Below are 22,000 nucleotides of genomic sequence, written 5' to 3' on the forward strand. Positions count from 1 at the left end.
TGACCTCCAGGCAACTCTGCCCTGAATTTAGGCTGGTCCATATGACTACATCTCATCCTTTGCTCTATGTCAATGGGTCCATGGTCATCCCTGAGACCCAGGGCTGTCCTCCTCAGTGTGATGACTTCCTCTGTATGATGGCTTCCTTCACTGACTCTCTGGCCTCCTGTCACTGGGCTTCTCCCCACTGCCCATCCCACAGGCACCTCCATCCCCCCAGGTCCCCCCAGACCCCTCCTCCTTTAGAGGGCAGCAGTTGGCCAACATGGGCCTCTAACCAGATGACTCTGCTGAGCCCTGTTGTGTAAGGTCTAGCTTTCATCCAGAGTGACAGAATTGCCATAACACTGGGATTTTGTTCCAGAATAGAAGCCGGGACCTGGTTTGGGGTTGAGCTCCTCTCAGCCTGTAGGTTGACTCCTGTTCTTCACCTGACCTGGGACACCCTGAGATGCAGAGGAGCCAGGAGACGGTGGTCCCACAGGCCCCTCTCATACCCTCCTGAGGGGAGAGGAACTCCAAGAAGATTTTCATAGGAAAGTGTACCTAAGTATACCAAAAGCTCAGTGTCCAGCTCTTAAGAACTTTTCTAGGACCATCTGTCCAAAATGCCAGAGAATTTGTAAAACTCAGTGTCGCTACTTTACTGACAATACTGAAAATTTGGAAACTACCTAAAGGTGCTCCATTAGGGCATTGCTTGGATCAAATAAATTAGGAAATATCCAGACATAGGACATTATACAGCCTTTTGAATATTGATGCCTTTGTTTCTATATTCGAATGTTATGCATTTATGATGAATCTTTAAGACTTGAGGAAATGTTTATGACACGCTATGGGAGGAAAAGCAGGACTCCAACTTGAGGGCACAGTATGGTTTCAAGTGCAGTACAGTTTATGACCTGGGGGCCAGAGGCCTGTGCTGTGCCCAGGGCTGTGCCTGTACTTGTCCATTTAATCCTTTTTCCACCCTGCACTTAGTGCTGAGACGCAGAGAGGGTTAGTCATTCAGCTGAGGTCACACAGCTAGGAGGAAGAGTTGCCAGGAATTGACCCCGGAAATCTGTACCCACAGCCAATGCCTTTGACAGCTATGCTCTATCGTCTTTTTTGTAAACATATTGTGCAGAAAAAAAGTCAGGCAGAAGAAACACAAGAATGTTCCTAGACTTACTTCTGAGCTAGAAGTCAAGCATGAATGATTTTCTTGAATCTTATAGCTGAAGGGATTTGGGGGTGGGGAGGGCAGTGATGGGCGGTTTGTATCTATTTCTTAAGTTGGGGAGTGAGCACTTGGTGGTCACATAGTATCATATTTAAATCTTATCAATAAAAGAATTTCTATATTGGATATGTAATTAAACTTTAAAAAAAGCATTCTAGTGGTGCACTTCTACTTTGAAATGAAAGTGATTTTTATTGTAGATCTTGGAAAGTTCTGTCTGTGAAATTAAAGGACAAGTTGACTTCCTTTCTGAAAAGTAATAGTTTCCTAATAGGAAACTGTATAACCACTTCTTCCTCTGCAAGGAAGGTTTTTTTTTTCCCAGTTGTATCTAGATAAGGAGATTGCTTGTAAAATTGTGTAAATCTTTATATTAAGAAAAATCTTGATTATTGATTTCAGACTTTCTTCAATCATCCCAGGCAAAGTGTTCAAGCACGTAGGCTGAGAGGTGCCAACTGGTGCAGACCAGCTCTACTTTGTGACCTCTGACCCCAAGAGCCTCAGTTCCCTCATCTGTGCAGTGGAGGTGAGAGTGATTGATCTTCACTGATGGGCTGGGTGGAGGTTTAAGTGAGCCAATCACTCTCATGCAAGACAAGAGGGCGAAAATGTGGTGGACAGTCAGCACTCAGTGACTGTTGCTTATTTTCACTTATTTCTGCTTCAGTTTAAGTCCTTAGTTTACAACACAGGAGTGTCATGATAACCCAGGGTCAGCCCCCAGGTTATATGGTCACACACACTCAAGGGCCAACAGCAGCAAAGACAAAAACCAAAGGCAGAACATGGAGGAGAGCGTGAAGCAGTTAAGTATGACAACAGGATCCAGTTCAGGGGCCTGCAGCTGCCCAGCTGAGCTGGGTCATCATATAGCAGGAGAATGAAAACCCCAGGGCCCGGGTGATACCTCTCAAGTATGGCTTCTCTGACACCTTTCTTTCTCCTTTTTCTTTAATTTTAAATTTAGTTTTAATTATATAGATGAGATTATATTTAATGATATTAATGAAAATGGCAATTGAAAATCCCACAACAGCCTGGTGTGTTCACAGATCCAGTGACATCTGAATATACATGTAGGTCACATACATCTGCTTCCTGCAAGCGGAGCCCTGCTGAGCAAGGCAGGGTGCACAGCTGCTGGGGGTCTTGGACCCCCATTCAAAGTTCTGGGCTCACGAACTTCCAGGCACATTTGAAAAGTTAAATATCAAGTTAAAAAATAGAGGCCAGCCATCAAAGTTGAATAAATGAGCTATTCGGGGGACATTATTCAGAGATGAAAAATAAAAGTGTATTCTTCAGGCAAATTTTATGTTATATGTGTAGTGTACCACAATTTTAAAAAGTATACTCTTTTTTTTAAAAAAAATATAGTTCCATGTGCTATGCAGTAGGACCTTGTTTTTTATCTATTTTATATGTAATAGTTTGTATCTGCTAATCCCAAACTCCTAATTTATCCCTCTCTCCTCCCTTTTCCCTTTGGTAACCATAGTTTGTTTTCTGTGTCTGTGAGTCTGTTTATGTTTTGTAAATAAATTCATTTGTATTATATTTTAGATTCCATATATAAATGATATCATATGATATTTGTCTTTGTCTGACTTATTTCACTTATTATAATAATCTCTAGATCCATCCATGTTGCTGGGAATGGCATTACTTCAATCCTTTTTGTGGCTGGGTAGTATTCCAGTGTGTGTGTGTGTGTGTGTGTGTGTGTGTGTGTGTGTGTGTGTGTGAGTGTATTATCCATTTATCTGTCCATTTAGATTTTTTCCATGCCATGGCTATTGTAAATAGTGCTGCTGTGAACATTGGGGTACATGTGTCTAATTCAAATTAGAGTTTTCTCCAGATATACGTCCAAGAGTAGGATTGCTGGATCATATGGTAACTATTTTTAGTTTTTTAAGGGACCACCATGTTGTTCTCCATAGTGACTACACCAATTTTCATTCCTACCAACAGAGTAGGAGGGTTCCCTTTTCTCCACACTATCTCCAGCATTTATTGTTTGTAGGCTTTTTTTTTTTTTGGCTGCATTGGGTCTTTGTCACTGCATGCAGGCTTTCTCTTGTTGCAGCAATCAGGGGCTACTCTTCATTGTGGTGCATGGGCTTCTCATTGCAGTGGCTTCTCTTGTTGCAGAGCATGGGCTCTAGGCATATGGGCTTCAGTAGTTGCAGCGCACGGGCTTAGTTGTTCCATGGCATGTGGGATCTTCCTGGACCAGGGATTGAACCCGTGTCCCCTGCATTAGCAGGTGAGTTCTCAACCACTGCACCACCAGGGGAGTCCTGTAGGCTTTTTAATGATGCCCATTCTGACTGGCGTGAGGTGATACTTTATTGTACTTTTGATTTGCATTTCTCTGATGATTGGTGATGTTGAGCATCTTTTCGTGTTCCTGTTGGCCAGCTGTATGTCTTCTTTGGAAAGTGTCTATTTAGGTCTTCTGCCCATTTGTTGATTGGGTTGTTTGTTTTTTTGTTATTGAGTTGTATGAGCTGTTTGTGTATTTTGGAAATTAAGCCCTTGTAGGTCACATCACTTGCAAATACTTTCTTGCAGTCCACAGGTTATCTTTTTGTTTTGTTTATGGTTGCTTTTGCTGTGCAAAGCTTATAAGTTTGATTAGGTCCCATTTGTTTATTTTTGCAAAGATAAAAATTTCTACTGCCTTGGGAGACTAACCTAAGAAAACATTGGTATGATTTATGTCACAGAATACTTTGCCTATGTTCTCTTCTAGGAGTTTCATGGTGTCATGTCTTATATTTAAGTCTTTAAGCCATTTGAGTTTTTTTGTGTGTATGGTGTAAGGGAGTGTTCTAACTTCATTGGTTTACACACAGCTGTCCAGCTTTCCCAACACCACTTGCTAAAGAGACTGTCTTTTCTCCACTGTATATTCTTGTCTCCTTTGTCAAAGATTAATTGACTGTAGGTGTGTGGGTTTATTTCTGGCCTCCCTATTCTATTCCATTGATCAATATGTCTGTTTTTGTGCCATGCTGTTTTGAGTACTGTAGCTTTGCAGTATTGTCTGAAGTCTGGGAGGGTTAATGCCTCCAGCTTTGTTCTTTTTATCTCAGGATTGCTTTGACAATTCTGGGTCTTTTGTGATTCTGTATAAATTTTAGGATTATTTATTCTAGTTCTGTGAAAAATGTCATGGGTAATTTGAAAGGGATCACAAAATTATGTTCTTCAAATGACATTCAGCCTGCCTAGTGCCAAACAGCTGCCTGTCCAGACAGCGCAAGGAGAGCATGCTGGACTGGACATCTAATAATACAGAAGAAAAACATTTCAGGTACAAATGAATGAGAGCTAAACACCCTCCAAGAACTGGCAGTTCCTGATTGGCCACTGGGTTCAGTACACCTTTCCCATCAGTATCCAAGTAAATGCTTGGTGTTAATGAGGTTGATGTGGAGTTCACATCCAGCTTGTACTTCACCTTCCTTTGCACCAACAACCCAAAATGAGCTCTACAGACATGCTAATTCTTAACCTGAGCCTCTTGCAGCCCAGAAAAAAAGCCAGGTGCTAGATTATTTCAACCATGGTTCCCTGGGGCTTTCTGATTCCCAGTTTCACCCAGAACATGGGGAGGGACATCTGTCCCTGTCTGGGGCAATGTCCAAGCTCAAGCACTCCCCTCCTCCCCGAGTTGGGCCCCTGCTGTGCTTTCAGGCCCACGAGGCCCATGTGATATTAAGCTGCATCACCCTTTGTCGCATGCTGTCTAACTTCTTTCTTTTACTATTTGGGTGGTTTTTCAAGTTCAAAAAAAAAAAAAAACAAAAGCAAAAGCCTATAAACCTGTGGATTTCTATTAATTTGTACTTTACTTTTATTCATTCCTTATTAAATTTATTACAAAGTATTTTCCACGGGTTCTGTCCCTACTATGAATGGAATTAGAAAGTATTCATGTAAGTACACACACCATTACAAAATCAAAATGACAAGGAAACCCAACTAAAAGCAAAGTTGCACTGTCATTCTTGCCAACTCCAAGCCTGCCAAACACCACTGCTCTTAACTACCTCTTCAACTTCCACAGTCATTTCCTTATGGTTCTGTGCTTGTACTTCTGGGTCTTGATCCATCATCTTTTGACATCACTTCTGATCAGCGAGAATATACACTGCTCCACCTTCCCTTCACTCTTCTCTGCCTTTGAAACGATATCACTGTTCTCAGACCCTCAGCTCGTTCCCCTTCAGCTTAAACTCTAATTTTCATTCTGCCAACCATGAACATCTCCCTTGGGTACCATGTTTGTCTCCCTTGGCTACCATATTTATAAAAGGAGGGCTCAGCCTCCCCTGTGTTTCTCCCTGCTGGTTCACCTCCCCTGAAACTTCAGCTTTCATGTTACATTTCAGAGCAAATATTCTGCTGTGTTAAACACCCACCATTTTCTGCAGTTTAAATCTAAAAGTATGCAAATGTTTGTCTCTGCATGAGCAAACAGAGTTATCCTTCCTTTCATAACGTTGCAATGTTGCTTGTGCAATGACACTTGTGCATCTCAAAGTCTCTTAGTGTCATGTTCAAAGGACTTCCCCCTTTTGATATTCCACAACCAGGCAGGAAGTATGCCCCTGTTAACCCGAATCCTGTTTGGAGCACACCAGAAACCATCCTGGGGACAAGACAGGGTGCCCCAAGGTAGCTCATCGGAGGGAAGATTGGGGCCAAAGGACCCCCAGGGAGGATGCGGGACCACCGCTCAGCCAAGCGGGGCTAGGACCAGAATGGGAGTTCCTGTAAATGTCTCCTGCACAAAAAGAGCAGTCAGATCTAGCAAGCAAAAATATAGGACCCCAGTTAAAAGTGAACATATTTTTAGCTAAGCAAGTTCCAAATTATTTATTTATCTGAAATTCAAAGTGAACCGGGGGTGTAGTCTCTGTCATTGGCACTCCTCTGATGCAGCGTTTGTGTCTGGACCTTCTGACGCCTTGACACCGAGCCTGGAACCTTCACAGGGTTCCAGGATGATGAAGATACCTCCCCTCCAGCTCCCTAGATGACAAATGCTCCTGTCCCCTCATTCCGGGCCCCTCCAGCCTTCAGCTCTGCCCCTCCTTTGCCCATCTCCAGACATTTCCCCAGGGATCTGGTCCTGTCTCAGTCCCTCTCCTCTGCCCTGAAGTCTCCTACACGTGCTCCCTGTCTGCCTGGGAGATTACTGAGTAGTAATTCCCTGTTCTGAGATTTGGTAAAGTTAGGATGAGCTTGTGCATAAAAAGGGCTTGGTCAAGGCCGGGAAACATGGTGAGTTTACAACCAAAGGTAGCTGTTAATTTAAAGACAAGTGAGGGACTTCCTGATGGTCCAGTGGCTAAGACTCTGCGTTCCCAATGCAGGGGGCTCGGGTTCGAGCCTCGGTCAGGGAACTAGATCCTCCCTGCCTCAACTAAGACCCAGAGCAGCCAAATAAATAAATATTAAAAATAAAATTAAGACAAATAAAAGGGGTCCCCTCTCAGTCCACCCTCCCTCCCGTGGGCATGACTCCTTCGTCTCTGGGGACTTGCAGACTCCCCGGCACACTGGTACCAGGAGTGGGGAGGAGACACAGAAGTGAGGGCATCAGCTGAGAGCACAGTGGAACCCATTGAAAGAGGCCAGGCCCAGACATAGGGTCAGGAGTGCAGGAAGAGCCCCCAGGAGTCAGGGGAGGAGACCCCGTCAGGGAGGAGGTGAGGCCCCATCAGCGACACCCAGAGGAGCGGGCTCAGGAGTGGGAGCTGGCCTGGCCTGGGTCTTGCCTGTAACCTCTCTGCTGCTGAGGCCCCAACTGCTGCCTGCCCACCTGTCTTCCCCTGCACCTGGCTGCACGCGGTGCCAACCAGAATGTGCCAGAGGACTGGATTCTCTGTAAATTGAGTGATTTAGTACATGAGTGACTTCTCTTTTTTATTGTAACATCATCATTTGTTGAAGAATAACTATGTCAACATCGTGCTAAGCACTTGACGTTTAACTGCACAACAGCCCTCCGTCAGTCAGTATTCGTCTCCATGTGTTACAGGTTAGAAGCCCAAGAACCGCTCTTGTTCCTTCTGCAGCCCAAACTGGGTCAAGTGAAACACCAACAGAAAGTGCGATTTGTGAGTTTTTCCACCAGCCCCCTCTCACGGCAAGACACTGCTAGTATCCATTAAAAGGATGTACAGGCTCTGAAGGTCTGGGGCTTGACCCATTCTCTTTCTTCCCCTCTGGAATGAAATGTGATGTCTGGAGGTAGGCAGCCATCTGGGACCCCAAGGACACCAGCAAGAGGAGACAGTGGTGAGAGCTGAGCTGGGAGAGCAGGAACAGTGGGCACTGTCCTAGCAGCATTGCTGAGCAGTTGAGCCAGGCCCACACCATCTTACCCTCCCCACATGCCTTCTTCTATAAAACAAGCCTGACTTTTAGCCCCTCCAGACAGCTCTGTCCCTGCCCTTCCTCCTGCATCCCAGCATCCTGTCCTTAGGCCCCTTGTCCTCCCTCCCTTGGCCCTTTGTCTCTGCTTTTCTCCACTCCTCTCCTCTCCTCTCTTCTCCTCCCCTTCCTCCCTCCCCTCCCCCTCCCCCATCACACTGTTCTATCAGTCCTTCCCTCTGGGGCACCAGCCCTCCCTGACTTTGTCCTTTCCTCCCTCCTTGGCCATCATCATTACCTGTCCCTTATTTTCTACCCTTCTAGTTCTCAAACCAAGTGATTCTGCTCCCGGTCCCTTACAGTCATTGTGTGAGGCTATGACACAGTTTGGGTTCCTGGCATGTGAGCAGAAGTCTGTGTGGAGAGACCTTGGGAGACCTCACTGCCTGGATGCCTTGTGCAGGACAACCAGCCGCCGCGGGCTGAGTCAGCTCGATTCAGGCCCCACAGAGTCAGTGGCAAGACAGAAATCCAGTGCTTGAAATGGGTCCTGCTTGGGTCCACGTACTGTGCAGGGGCCAGTTCATCATCTGTGCAGGAAAGGCCCTCCCTCTAGCTTCCTCTCCAGGGCAGTAGAATTAGGAGTGGCGTGGGTGCTGGAGTAATGGCTGGTGTTCACCTGACTGCAAATTTGAAAGTTCCCTTCTAGTATTTAGACTCATGCTTTCTCTTCTCTTATCACGTGGTCTGTCATTTCAAAGACAGTATTGCTAGCAGTGTGATAGGTTGTCAATGACTGTAGATTTTTGAATCCTAGATTCCGTCCCTACGAGATTTAGCTCATTTTTACTCACACTAGCAGGAATTAGTGTGACCACTGTACCTCCACCCGACCATGGACCAGATCCACTACAAAAGCCAAAGGCATCTGCACATTTGCAACTTTTAACGAACTATTTGTACTTCATGATACATTTACTGAGGGAAAATAATTGGTGCAAAGTTCTTAAAATTTCATTTCATTGCTTTGGATTTAAAATCAATTAAAATATTCATTTCTCTAAAGATCAAAAACTACTCTTATAGTATTGAATAGAATCTTACTGATGTAGATTTGGAACATAACAGGTTTGAATGAAAAGTAAATCTACCCAGATTTTTTTTTAAAAAACTATTTCTTATAAGCCATTTGCCTTTCGCTCATTTCTTTGGATCAATCTGAAGATGGTAACAAATGACATGTTTATATTTCTTGAAAGAAGCTGTTTTGTTCTGCTGCTCAACAGGGGTCTCCTGCCTTCTTTAGAGACGTTGATGTCCATCCTTCAATTTTGTTGAATCTAGGATGGGAGCAAGAAGTGAGACAGTTGGAAGATGAAACAAAAACTGAGAGGAGGTCTGGCGAATGTTACAAAGATGGGAAAGGAAGGAAGGACACAGCAAGTGAGAAAGTAGAGGGACCAAGTGAAAAGGGAAGAGCGGGATGGAGCTGGAGCCCCAGGAGTGAACCGGTCCCCCAAAGGAGGCTCTGAGAGGAGGAGAAAGCCCAGGAGAGGAGAAGAGAGGAGAGGAGAGGAGGTGGTCCAGGGAAGCAGCAGGGAGGAACCCTCACCTGGAGAATTGCCTTCAGCTTCTTACATAAAATTTGACTCTCTATATCCAGCCCATCCCAGGCCTGAAAGAGTCTTCCCTGGTGGTCCACGAAGTTTTCCCAGCAGTGCTCAAACTCTGGGATGGAGCAGGGGAGAGAAAGGTGAGCTCCAGTCTGGGGAAGGGTTGGGGCCACGGGGCTGAATGACTCTTCCGGACGGACTTTCCCGTCATTTCACAGCCTCCTCTCTCTTTCCTCCTGGGGACTCAATAGCTTATCCCTCCAACTCTTTCTTGCAACTGGAATCTGAGCCAGCCCCATTCTCCTTCTTTCTGGAAACCCCCTAGTCCTTCTTGCATATCCACCCACTCTCCTCCCTCACCTCCCCAAACCAGCTCTGCTCCCCTGAACTCTCTCTTCCCACAGACTCCTTCCAGTGTCTACCATCACCTCTCAAGCAGCCCACCAAGGTCTCTCCACCAGGGATCCCCACCCTTCCCACCCCTTTCTAGCAACTTCCCGCAGACCTCTCCCTGCCACCACCCGGCCCCCAGGAGACCCATGCTGACCCTTAAAGGTCATGATGTTGATTTGGGCGCCAGCCGCCTGCAGTGTGCGCAGCCCAGCCTCATAATCGTTGCGGCTATAGATGCGGGAGGCGAACATGTTCAGGCTCACGTGGCTGTTCTCCCTCAGGAACATAGCCAGTTTCTGGGCACAGGTATGACAGGGGGTCCAGGAGATGAAACAAGTGAGCCGGTAGAGCAGCCTCCGGTCCAGGTTCCAAGAACGGATCCGGTCCAGGAAGAAGAGCTCTGCGTGGCGGGGCTGCCCCGGTTGGTCAGCACCCTACATAAAAAGGAGGAAGAAAAGTGTCCTGTCCTCTACTGTGGATGGGGTGCGGGGGAGGGCGAGGCTGGAGTAGGCAGGTGGGTGAGGCATTGGCCTCCAGTTCTAAATTAGAGTGGGGGCAAGCCTCAGCGCCAAGAGAATGATATTTCAATGCGGGATTGACATGATCCAAAGTAACGCAAAACTCCATGAGAGATACAGTATCCGTGTTTTGCAAAGATCCTGGTGAGCAGTGATGACGCGCTATTGGCCCTCGGCTCCCTGTGTCTCCGCACAGCACTGAAACTGATCCATCTCAGTTTCATTGATGTTTCATTCATCTTAGAATTGCGTTCATTTTGATTTTTAAACTACTGCCTTAAAATATGACCCATCTTGATTTCTGACTTTTCTGGAGCCCCTCTTCTTTAGTGCCCAAGGTAGGGCCTTCAGGAGCCTCACCTAGACCAGCCCTGCAGGAAGCAGGCCAGGGGAGCTTGCACTGGTCTCCTGCCATGGAGGTGGGTGTTTCCTCCTGGAGTGATTCCCTCTGCTCTCCAGCTCCTCCCCTACCCCACCTCACACGCGCACCGAAACATCCACAAGCTTCTACTCTGGGTCTCAGCCTGTGCTGAGGCCAAGACTGAGGGGCGTCCCCGGACTAAGGACAGCTGGCAATGAGGTTGCGGGGATCTGCGCTCTTGCCAGGATCTCTCAACCAGTGGACAGGGGTCCTGCCAGGCATGCCTAAGCCCGTTGTGACTGAGGGAGAAGTCGGGCTCTCTGGCTGGAGCCTGCCCCGGGCAGAATCTAGGGAAGAAGCTGGCCCTTTGTCCAGATGCCTCTCCCCCTGTCCCAACCCCTCCCCAGAGACACAGCGAGAGAGGAGTAGCTGAGTCCTGGAGCCTGGGGTGACACTGGGCTGGAAGTGCCAGGGCCTGGATTGCTGTGACTGGCTTCTGACATGTGGCTCAAAGCTGCCAATCACACAGAAAGGGTCCCCTCCGGATTCCAGGCAGAGCAGCAGTAGCAACGGCAGGGACCAGAGGTAAGAGAGCACAAGCTGTGTGCAACTGACATCCTGTGTGCAACTAACAACCTTCTACCCTGAATGTCCCATGATGGGGAGGCCCTGCCTGCTGCGGGGGGGGCTGGGTCAGTTACCTTGTTGTGCACAATGCCCTTGTCCTCGTCCAGAGGGACCCTAGTGTCACCATCCAGGATCTTCACCTCGTAGCACAGGTAGGTCTTACGAGGCTTTTTCTGATTTGTGAAGTTTTCATTGAAGGTCTCGTCATCCATCAGGCATCTACAGACAAAGCTGGGAGAAGCCTGAAGACACAGGGCTCCTTCTGGGACTGCCCAGTGCTCCTCCCTGCCCTCTGCACCCCTTCCTCCTGTACCCCACATCTCTGCTGGAGCCACCAGGCCTCCATCCCTGACCCCCTCTGGGGGTCCCAGGGAAGTCAGGGTCTTCCCCCAGGAGCAATGCAGGGTGCTCAGAGCCTCGATGAGGACCTGTCCCTCTGCCTGGAGTTGGACTGGGTCATGGACTCTCCCCACCATCACGCCCCTGTCCTAGCTCCTGCTGTCCCACTCTCCTGTGGTGTGGTACCTGGTCTTGGGCTCTGTACTAGCCTCCATGAGTCAGTTTCTTCACCGTCTCAGCTCTGAGTCCTCCACGTCTGTGCTCTGTCACAGACCGTGGCCTCCTCCCTGAAGCTCTTCAAGCACCAGGAACCTTATATACCATCAGAGCGCCTGAAAACTGCTGTGTCAGCAGAGTTGGGCCTCACCCCTTCCTGAACACTGGCCACTTATGCCAACCGTGAACTTCTCTGTCCAAAGGTAACACCCTCATGGACAAGTTTAGGTTTCCATTTCCCTCTTCTGACAAAGGCCCTACCTGGATGCCACCAGTGAGGTCTGGGAGGGTGTGGTCATCTGGGCAGCAGGGACCAGCAAGGCAGGTGGTGAAAGGACAGGTGTCCATACCCTGGAGGACAGCCTCCATGGCGGCCCATTGCTGAGTCTCCTGCAGCAGCCAGCATGGGCCGTGGCCTGGCCCAGGCTCCCTGGGCCCTGCTGGCCTGAGGGGTCTGTGGGGCGCACGGCAGGGAGGGGAGAAGCTGGTCTGACAGGCAGGCAGCCGCCCTCATCCGTGGGGAAGGGAAGGGGACACACATGGGCTGAGCTGTCCTTAGGAGCCCCCGTGCAAGGCCAGCAGAATGGACATGGGGCGTTTTCACCCCATTACACAGAGAAGAGAAAGTCTCCCAGAGGGACCGAGCTTGGCCAGGACCGCACAGGGACAGACGGTTGTGGGATGCACACCCACCTCAGAAAGTGTGGCCCCCGGTGCTCTTCCTGTCCCCCTCCAGGCCTGAGGATTGTGGGGACTGTGTATTCCAGCCCCAAGTGTGCCCCCGGTCCTAACTGGCCCTGTTTGTCCCTGAGGGGCTGCCCCTCTGTCCCACTGACTCCCCATCCTGCTCCTCTTAGACTCCCCTGTCCTGGCCCAGCACTCCCTCCCAGGGGAGCTGGCTACCCCCGAGTCCCAGCCTGGCCGCCTGCACTGGGAACCAGGCTGCTCACCCACATCCTCAGGGTGGAAACTCAGCAAAGCATCCTCATCCTTCTAGGGTGGGAGCTCCTCCTCATGGAGGGTGCCCTCCACCCCCACACCCACCCCTGGGCTCAGGCCCTTCCATCCCCTCTGTCCTCTAGACCTGGTGCCCTGGAGAGCAGACATTGTCCTCTGGGTGGTGACTCTGCCCTCATTTTTGTAGTGGGTGGTTTCTGGGTGAGAGCGGACCTAGGATGTGGGATGTCCTGAGCAGCACCTGCACTTTCCAGGTCAAAGTCTGCACACCCAGCAGACCTCACACACCCAGCAGCCTCCAGTCCTCCTGAGCAGATGGCATCTCTACAAGGACTGGGGTTGTAGAGACCAGGGGGGGTCCCTGAGAATCTCCCCAACAGCATTCCCAAGCTCTTGCCTTCCAGGGAGGGAGGATGTGGTCCTGATGCAGACCAAGCTCTCCTCCTGCACCCCCAATGGCCCCTCATCACTCAACCCACTATGTTTTTCTGGTTCCCCTGTGCACCCATAGGTTTCTGAGGGAGGGTCTCTGGTGCAGGAAGCCTGGGGCTGGGGGCAGAGGGTAACCTGAGGAGCCTGGGAGACCCCAAGCCTGCCCCGCCCCCTCTCAGGTGGCTCCAGCAGCCAGAGTGCCAGCATCTCACAGGGCTCATCCCAGCATCGCTTGCCCTCAAGGCTGTGCTGGAACATTTTATGGGGAGAACAAGGAAGGGGCTCCATTGCAGGGCGAGCACTTGGCTCCCGCATCCCCAGGGGAGGTCTCCCTGCCAGTCTAGCTCCTCATCCAGTAGCTTTGAGGTCTCCTTTTCTGGAATGTTCTCCAACACCTCCTCCTTTGCCACTCCCCATCTCCCGGCCTGGCCAGTCACCCTTGGACCTTCTGCTCCCTGCTGAAGCCCGGCTGTCCCTCTCCAATGCAGAGAAGCCAGCCTAGCAGCCTGTCTTCATATTTATGGGGTCCATGTCGCAGCGATGGACCAGCACAAGCGACTAAGAGAAGTCATGTTCTGTGAAGGTGAGAGGGATGTCACATGTGACGGTGTTTGACCTTCTCCCAGACGTTTTAGGTGTTGAGTCACCTGAGTCACAGTGAGAAAGGATGAGAGGATGAGAAGCTGTCACCTCCAATCTGGGGGTCTCACCCCTCTCTTCTCCTCGCCCTGCCTTTCCCCCCAACCCAGCATCCTCCCACATGCTCTCCCGAGCCCAGTGCACCTCGTCGCCATCTCCCTGAGGCCAGGGAGGACTTGGTTTGGTAAAGGCATCAATAGGACCTAAGGATGAACTCGGGGTCCAAAAGTAGTGCCCGGCAGCACTGACGTGATGATGAGACACGAGTGCGCCGCTCATCTCAGTCCATGAGGTAAGAAGAAGGAAGAAAGGAGGTCCTGTCCTTTCTGGGGAATGACAGCCCCTCCCCTATGTCTGCCTCTGTCACATAGAGTGAAAATGTGGGAGAATTCCTACACCTCGCTGGAGTTCTCCACTAAAGTGTGGGAAGGTCCCAGAAGGGAAGGCAGGACCTAGGTCTCCCCAGAAAGGGGAGGGTGCGTGTGGGGAGAGTTGCCCCTGAGCAGGTTCAGGCTGTGCTGGGATTTGTCCCATTCCCTGTCAGGAAAACTGAAAACAAGGCTGGATGCCCTTGGGGAGCCCAGACGGGGCTAAAGGACCCCGGGGAAGGGGCAGGGCCACTCAGCCTGAGTGCCTCGGGGACTAGAATGAATGATCCTGGCAGTTTCTAGAATCCCGGCCAGGCTGCTCTGTGCGAGGTCCCAGCTCTGCCCTCCTGAGGGTGCCTTTCGTTCCCTAGAGAAGTATGGAGGACAGGCTGCCTGTGCCCAGCCCGGGTCCCAGCAGTGTCCCCAGGCTGTGTCAAGACTCCAGCACCTTAGGGTCCCTGTGTCATGGGTGAAGCTCTGAGACCACGGCCTGGGGAGGTGGGCCCCTGGGAGTGGGGGCCCGGGAGGATAGAGGCAGGTCTGTCTGAAACCTGCCCTCTGACGGCACAAGGTGGGGGCCCTTCTCCCAGGGTAAGCCCACCTGTCCACCTGGGCTGCCCCCTTTGCCCAGAGGGACTATACCTTGTGGATTTTGGGGTCATTTCCAGGAATGGGGGGGGTGGGGGGAGCCTGCTGTCAGAGCCCAGAAACCAAAACCAAAGTTGCAGATCTGATGACGAGGTTCTTCCCACAAACCACCCTTGGGAAGTGTAGACATCCTCTGATCTTCATCAGAGCTGAGAGAGCATGGGCGTGTTTGGGGAACCTGAACACGTGTCCTTTTTGTCAAGTCACCTTGTGTGTGTGTGTGTGTGTGTGTGTGTGTGTGCATGTGTAGTGTGTGTGTGTGTAGTGTGTGTGTAGTGTGTGTGTGCGCGTGTATAGTATGTGTGTGTGTGTGCGTGTGTAGTGTGCGTGTGTAGTGTGTGTATGTGTGTGTGTGTGTGTGTGTGTTCCTTGCGGATCAGAGCCATGGTTGGGCCTGTTTGCTCAGGCACAGCTGTGTGTCAGGCCTTATCTTTGTCACATATGCGTTACCTGAGGTCCCACAGGACATCCTGAAGTGGGACCATTAGCTGTAACCAAGCAAATAAGCCAGGAGTTCCAGGCAGGAAGCAGGGCGGAAGGCCAGGGACAGACACAGCTGAGCCAGGCCGACCCCTCTGCAGCCCCAGCACTGTGGTCCATGTCTGCTCCCCGAGCCCCAAGCCCTTCCTACTTCAGGGCTGCGAGCCTCTCACTCACGGGGGCGGGGGTGGGCCGGGGGGTGGAGGGGGTTGGCTCTGCCTCCTGGTGGCTCCCCGCTGCCCCTCTCTCTGAGCACAGCCCTGGACACCCGCCCCTTCCCGGGCTCCTTCCCCAGGAGCTGGCCCTGTCTTGTGTCTCAGCCCAATGGCTCTGCTGAGGCCCCCCCGCCCCCACGCCGTGCACCCACCCCCCACCCTGGTGCCCAGCTGCACACAGAATAAGCCAGAAGGTAGGAGGCCAGGTGGATTATTTGCGGATTGAGTGATACATTGAAGGAGGGAGTTCCCCTCCTTTTTTTAAAAAATAATAACATCATCATTTGTTGAGGAACAGCTATCTCAGACCATGTCCTAAGACGCTCACATGGTCATTGAACTGTCACAACAGCCCCCACAGTTGGTCCCTGTCCTCGTCTCCATGTTTCAGGCAGGGGAGGATCCCAAGGCCCAGAGGTGACGTCTCGTCCAAGGTCCCTGAGCTTCATGAAGGGGGCCAGACCCAGGTCAAGTCCTTCTGACGCTGAAGCATCCCCACTGAGAGACGAACGCAGCTCCTCAGACACCAGGGAAGCAAGAGGAGTAGGAGGAGGGACCTCGGGAAGGAGGGTCTTCCCAGGAGTCTGGGTGGGGCTGCAGGTGTGGGGTATGGCCCGAGCAGGACCAGACCGAGAGAGAAGGACCTGGAGAGAGGAGAGGGTGGGGGGGCCATGGCTGGGGATGCCTAGAGGGAAGGGCAGGCAGGCAGGAGGGCCTCAGAGAGGGAGGAGGACAAGTGGGGTCTCAAAATGAATAGACACTGTAAACCAGTGGATTTCTCATCAGCCATGCTCACAGTAGGTAACTACGCTTTTGGATGGGCAGATGCCAAGGTCCGAGGTTTGCCCTGGGGTGAGACGGATGCCAGGAGATGGGCAGCCATCAGGGAGCCCGAGGAGACCGGTGGGAAGAGACAAGCATGGGGTTCTTTGCTTTTTTTTAATCTTCACCACGAACTTTATTGAACAACGTAGTCACCCTTTTGTTCCACTACCTTCTGCCATTTTTCAGGCAACTTCATAATTCCAGCTTCCCAAAACTTTTTATCTTTTTGAGCAAAGAACTGTTCCAGGTGCCTTTTGCAGTCTTCCAGGGGATTGAAATTTCTTCCGTTAAGAGAATTTTGTAAAGACCGAAATAAATGGAAATCCAAAGGTGCGATGTCTGGCGAATACGGTAGATAAATCAGAACTTCCCAGCCAAGCTGCCACAGTTTTTGCCTGGTCATCGAAGAAGCAAGACATGGGGTTCTGAGCTGGGGGAGCAGGGGAGGTGCCTGGATCCCAACAGCTTTGCTGACTTTATAAAATGAACATTTCTGTGCAGAAGACGCCGTAAGGAAAAGAGCCTGCCAGAGAACACTCGCCAGGCACAGAGCACATGTGCAGGACCCTCGCACTGTTCTGATCAGCAGATACGTTCTCCTTCCCAGAGGCTGGGACGGAAGCCAACTCCTGCTTTCCAACTCCGACCCGTTCATCAACCCCCAAAGTCTTTGCAAAGTGTTGAATTTGCATACACACTGAGTACCTACTGCATGCACAGCAGAGGGAGCTGAGATGGGTCCAGACATCGATCCAGGAGCTCACAGACCTGAGGCCTCGGTCTCCACCCCGGGAGGTGGTGCTCAGCCTCCCAGACCCAGAGCCCAGGGACAGGTGACAGCCACAGCTGTCCGGAACAACATCAGGTTGTCTGAGCCTGAGGAAGAGAAACAGCCTCTGGACGCTTTCCTCAGAGGACTCAGGTGGGCATGGGAGGGCCTGTGGGGGTGTGGGGTGTGGTCAGAATCGTCTCAGGAGCTGAGGAGGCTGGGTACACTGGACAGATCTCTCCCTGACCGCCTGTGTCTCTCTGGAGCAGGTGTACGCCGGTGAAGTGAGTAATACCAATAATACGAGGCGCTTGTCAAGTGTTTACTCTGTGCTGAGGGTCACCTGCTGTATGTGGAGAGTCACAGGGGCGGGCCTGGAACACGCACCGGTGGTGCAGCCCGAGAGGGAGGGTCCTGAGCAGGGAGAACACACCAGTGTAGAAAAGAGAGAGGGACCCAAACGTGTGCCCCATCTCAGCCGACGCCCTTTCCTCCGAGCTGCGGCGAGGCTGGACATCTTGCCTCCATCTCTGGGCTGTGACCTCTGGAGGTTACATCTGGTGGCTCCCTCCTCAGGATGTCCTGGGATCACAGAAACTACAAAAATGACCAAAAAAATAGGCCTTACACACAGCTTGCCTGGCCCAACAAGCCCAGACGTGCCTGGCCCTGACACGTAGCACACATGATCCCACAGTCAGCGAATCGCCAAAAAGAAACCTCCTCGGGGTTTCCCAGACACACCCAGACTATCTCAGCTCTGACCAAAATCAGACGATGTTGACACATCTTAAGCATGGTTTGTGGGAAGAACCTCATCATCAAATCTCCTTTGGTTTTTATTCCTGGGCTCTGACAGCAGCCCCTCCTCTGTTCCCGGAAGCGAGTGTCCAAAAAATCCACAAGGTTTATAGTCCCTCTGGGTAAAGGGGGCAGCCCAGGTTGAGGACAGGTGGGCTTACCCTGGGAGAAGGGCCCCCACCCTGTGCAGATGCTGGCAGACCTGCCCGCCTCAGCCCAGGGTTCCCAATCCCAGGACCCCTTAACCTCAGGGCCCCATCCTCCCAGGCCCTGATCTCAGAAACTCTTAGACCACCCTGTCCTAATAAGGAATTCTCAGGGACACCATCCTGGCAACCTCGGTCCTTGTAGAGATGCCATCTCCTGCAGGCGGCCAGGCTGGGACTCAGGGGGTAGCCAGCTCCCCTGGGAGGGAGTGCTGGGCCAGGACAGAGGGGTCTAAGAGGAGCAGGATGGGGAGTCAGTGGGATAGAGGGGCAGCCCCTCAGGGACAAACAGGGCCAGTTAGGACCGGGGGCACACTTGGGGCTGGAATACACAGTCCCCACAATCCTCAGGCCTGGAGGGGGACAGGAAGAGCACTGGGGGCCACACTTTCTGAGGTGGGTGTGCATCCCACAACCGTCTGTCCCTGTGCGGTCCTGGCCAAGCCCGGGCCCTCTGGGAGACTTTCTCTTCTCTGTGTAATGGGGTGAAAACGCCCCATGTCCAGTCTGCTGGCCTTGCACGGGGGCTCCTAAGGACAGCTCAGCCCATGTTTGTCCCCTTCCCTTCCCCACGGATGAGGGCGGCTGCCTGCCTGTCAGACCAGCTTCTCCCCTCCCTGCCGTGCACCCCGCAGACCCCTCAGGCCAGCAGGGCCCAGGGAGCCTGGGCCAGGCCACGGCCCATGCTGGCTGCTGCAGGAGACTCAGCAATGGGCCGCCATGGAGGTTGTCCTCCAGGGTACGGACACCTGTCCTTTCACCACCTGCCTTGCTGGTCCCTGCTGCCCAGATGACCGCACCCTCCCAGATCTCACCGGCCCATGGTCATTCCTGGTGGCATCCAGGTAGGGCCTTTGTCAGAACAGGGAAATCAAAACCTATTCATACTAGAATCAGCCAAACCAAAGGGCACGGGGAGCCATGGCTGACTGTTGGGGAGGGGCGGCACAGAGCTGGTGATTGTCCTCGTGGGTGGACGGCTGCCTGAGGATGGACAGGTTGTGGGAGGCGATTTCTTCACTTCTTAGAGTGGCACCAGCCTTCAGTGAGCATCAGATGAGCTCCACAAATATAGCATGGAATGAAAGATGTCACTTATAAAGGGTTCATACTGGTTCCATCTGTACGAAGTTCAAAACCAGGCAAAGGCAATCTATGGTCATAGAAGTTTTAAGAATCGTTCCCTCTGGAGGGGGGACAGCTGGGAGGGGACATGAGGCAGTCCCCATCTGGGATTCTAGAAATAGCCCCACCTCAGTCTGGGTGGTGGTTACATCACCTGGAAACCTAAGATTTTGCACTTAACTGTACGTTTCTCTCAAATTAAAAAAGAAAGAAAGAAAGAAAAAGTGACAAAGCCTATATTTTTAATAAGGAAAAGGTTTTACTAAAAAACATAAATATAATATCCCAAATAAATTGATAGACAGAAATGTAAAACAAATACAAAGAGAATCGCCATCATCGCTCTCAGGGGTTTTTTTTTAATGAGAAAAAAAAGGGCTGTTTATGTCCAAATGACAGACTAACCGTGGTTGAAAGTGAAAAAGTGAGGGAGAAATGAGGAAGTGAGTCCGTCCTTGCAACATACTAAAAACTGGAAAAGCTAGAAAGCCACTGGCATCAAAAGAGTGTGTTGTAAGCCAGCACCAGAAACAGAGACGAGGAAGACACCGCACAGGAACACGTGAGTATGTTTGGGAACGCAGCTGATGACCAAGTAGGGTGGCAATCTGGTGGGGGCAAGGTGGGCGTCATTCATTTGATGCTGTCAACTGGACGAGGAATAAATTCTCATGGCGTCTCCACCGTGAAGCGAGATTCCGCTACACCGCTGCTCCACTTAGACTCTGTCAGCCCCCAGCCTTGCGCACCCTCGCCTTCCCTGAGCCCACAGAAGCAGAACGGCCCACCTCCCTTTCACCTCCCCATCTAGAAACCTCCCTCCCTCGGTACCCACTTTCATTCATCCAAATCAAAATTCACTGAGCACCTACAAGGCGCCATGTGCTGTTCTAGGGGATGGATGTACGCTGAGCAAAAGAGACAAGATTCCTGACTCTGTGGTCTGCCACAGTCTGTCCGCCTGTTCAGAGTCCAACCTTCCATCTGCACTCTGGGGCTCATGACCTTCCTCTTCCAGTGGGTTTCAATTCTGGGGTTTTTCCCATCATGCCCAGCACTGCTGGTTATTCCTATCAGCTAACCATATGCTCAGGCATTCCCCACCTTCAAAAACAAAAACTCCTCTTTGAGTCACATCTCCCTCTATGCTCTTCATTCCTTCATGGAGAAAAAAATATGTAAATAAATATATGTCTAGAGAGAAGTATTCTTCAATGTTCTATACTGCAGGTTCTGCTTCCTGCAGCCTGTCTTCTTTCCTCCCATGACATTCACATTCCCTGTCCCCACCACTCCAGAGAACCTCCTCTCGACAAGGTCACCAAGGAGCCCCATGTTGCCAGAAGAAAGGGATACTTCGGGATTTCCGTGGTGGTCCAGTGGTTAACACTCCGCACTTCCACTGCAGGGGGCGCAGTTTCGATCCCTGGTCAGGCAACTAAGATCCCACATGCTGCGCGGCGCGCCCCCTCCCCCCCGAAAAAATGGATATTTTTTCAGTGCTCCTCTTGTCCCTCCACCCAGCAGCAAGTGACACAGCTGAATATGCCTCCTTCTCGAGATGCTCTCCTCTCCCACTGTGGTGACAACCCTGTCCCATGGTTTTCCACCTCCTCCTGCTCACGTCCCAGCTCCTCTCTCCTCCTGGCTGATCTTTGTCCTCCCCCTGTGCATCCCACCACCGTCCCTGTCTCCTAGGAGACTCAGCCTGCTCCCTGGGCACATGGCCCACATGGCCCGTCCTGGTGCTTCTCCAAGCTCGACACTCAGGTACAAGCTTCCTACAGGACATCTGCCCTCAGACATCTGATGAGCACTGCACACTTAACCTTCCCAATGGAACTCTTTATGGGGTATTTCCCCCCAAAGCTCATTTTTCTCAGATTTCTCCAGCTCTATAAAGGACATCACCACTTACCCAGCAAGCAGTGAGCTTGTGCTCAGACCCAACGGCAGATCTTGATTCCTCTCTTCCCTACCATCTAATCCATAGCCAAGTCCATGACCAGTCAATGTTACCTCCAGACTCACTCTGTGAATCTCCATCCCCATGGCCTCCACCGTCACCTCTCACAGGACTGATGGATGAAACTTCCAGCTTCTATCTTCCTCCATCTGTTCAGTGTCCTCAGAGGTGCCAGAGGGAGGCTTTAAACAAGGGGCAGGGTGCCTTGATTCAACTCCCTATCCCCTCAAAACACACACACACACACACACACACACACACACACACACACACACACACAGAGTCTTTTTTTTTTCTTTTTGGCTGCGCCGCACAGCCTGCGGGGTCTCAGGTGCTTGACCAGGGATCGAACCCATGCCCCCTGCAGTGGAAGCATGGCGTCCTAACCACTGCACCGCCAGGGAAGTCCCACAGAGTCTTCTACTTAGTATATGATCTAAACTCCTGCCTGTGACTAGCTCCCATGATCTCCCTGCCCTCACACTTTGTTCCCCAGACACACTTCTCTTCTGCTTTCTTCCTGCGTCAGGGCCTTTGCACTTGACTTATCTCTGCCTGGAAAGCTCTTCCCCCAAGGTCCTCGCAGGGCTATGTTTTTCTCATCCTTTCTGTCTAGGTGCGGAAGGCACCAGCTCTGCACACCCCATGTAAACATCTCCCCACCAGCCGTTAGTCTCTATTACAGCCTCCTGTTGATTCCTTCTAGCAATTGCCTCGATCTGGAATTGTCTTACCCATTCCCATATTTTCTTATTTGTTTTGTGTCTCCCTCCACCAAGACATCATCCCCTTGAGGTCTGGACCCCCCTGCACCTTGCTCAAGTTTGTACCCAGCACCTTGAACCAAGCCTACCCCGCCCCCAGTAGGTGCTCAATTA

The 22,000-nt window shown here is 51.2% G+C and overlaps 1 protein-coding gene across 2 annotated transcripts; it reads right to left on the bottom strand.

Annotated features, from left to right (window-relative positions):
- Window positions 1–8,793: 8,793 nt before the first annotated feature.
- LOC130857333 (DNA dC->dU-editing enzyme APOBEC-3A-like) lies at window positions 8,794–11,747 on the bottom strand. 2 transcript variants are annotated; one of them, XM_057742894.1, is made up of 5 exons: window positions 11,662–11,747; window positions 11,211–11,355; window positions 9,785–10,064; window positions 9,237–9,352; window positions 8,794–8,964 (listed from the first exon to the last, which is right to left on the bottom strand). In XM_057742894.1, the coding sequence occupies exons 1-5, from the start codon at window positions 11,688–11,690 to the stop codon at window positions 8,950–8,952; spliced, it is 585 nt and encodes a 194-aa protein (XP_057598877.1). In that variant the 5' UTR covers window positions 11,691–11,747; the 3' UTR covers window positions 8,794–8,949. The 2 variants fall into 2 exon arrangements, with proteins under 2 accessions (XP_057598877.1, XP_057598876.1); XM_057742893.1 differs by having other exon boundaries at window positions 11,211–11,697.
- Window positions 11,748–22,000: the final 10,253 nt, after the last annotated feature.

The sequence above is a fragment of the Hippopotamus amphibius genome, chromosome 7 (assembly GCF_030028045.1).
Source record: "Hippopotamus amphibius kiboko isolate mHipAmp2 chromosome 7, mHipAmp2.hap2, whole genome shotgun sequence".
Classification (NCBI taxonomy): Eukaryota; Metazoa; Chordata; class Mammalia; order Artiodactyla; family Hippopotamidae; genus Hippopotamus; species Hippopotamus amphibius.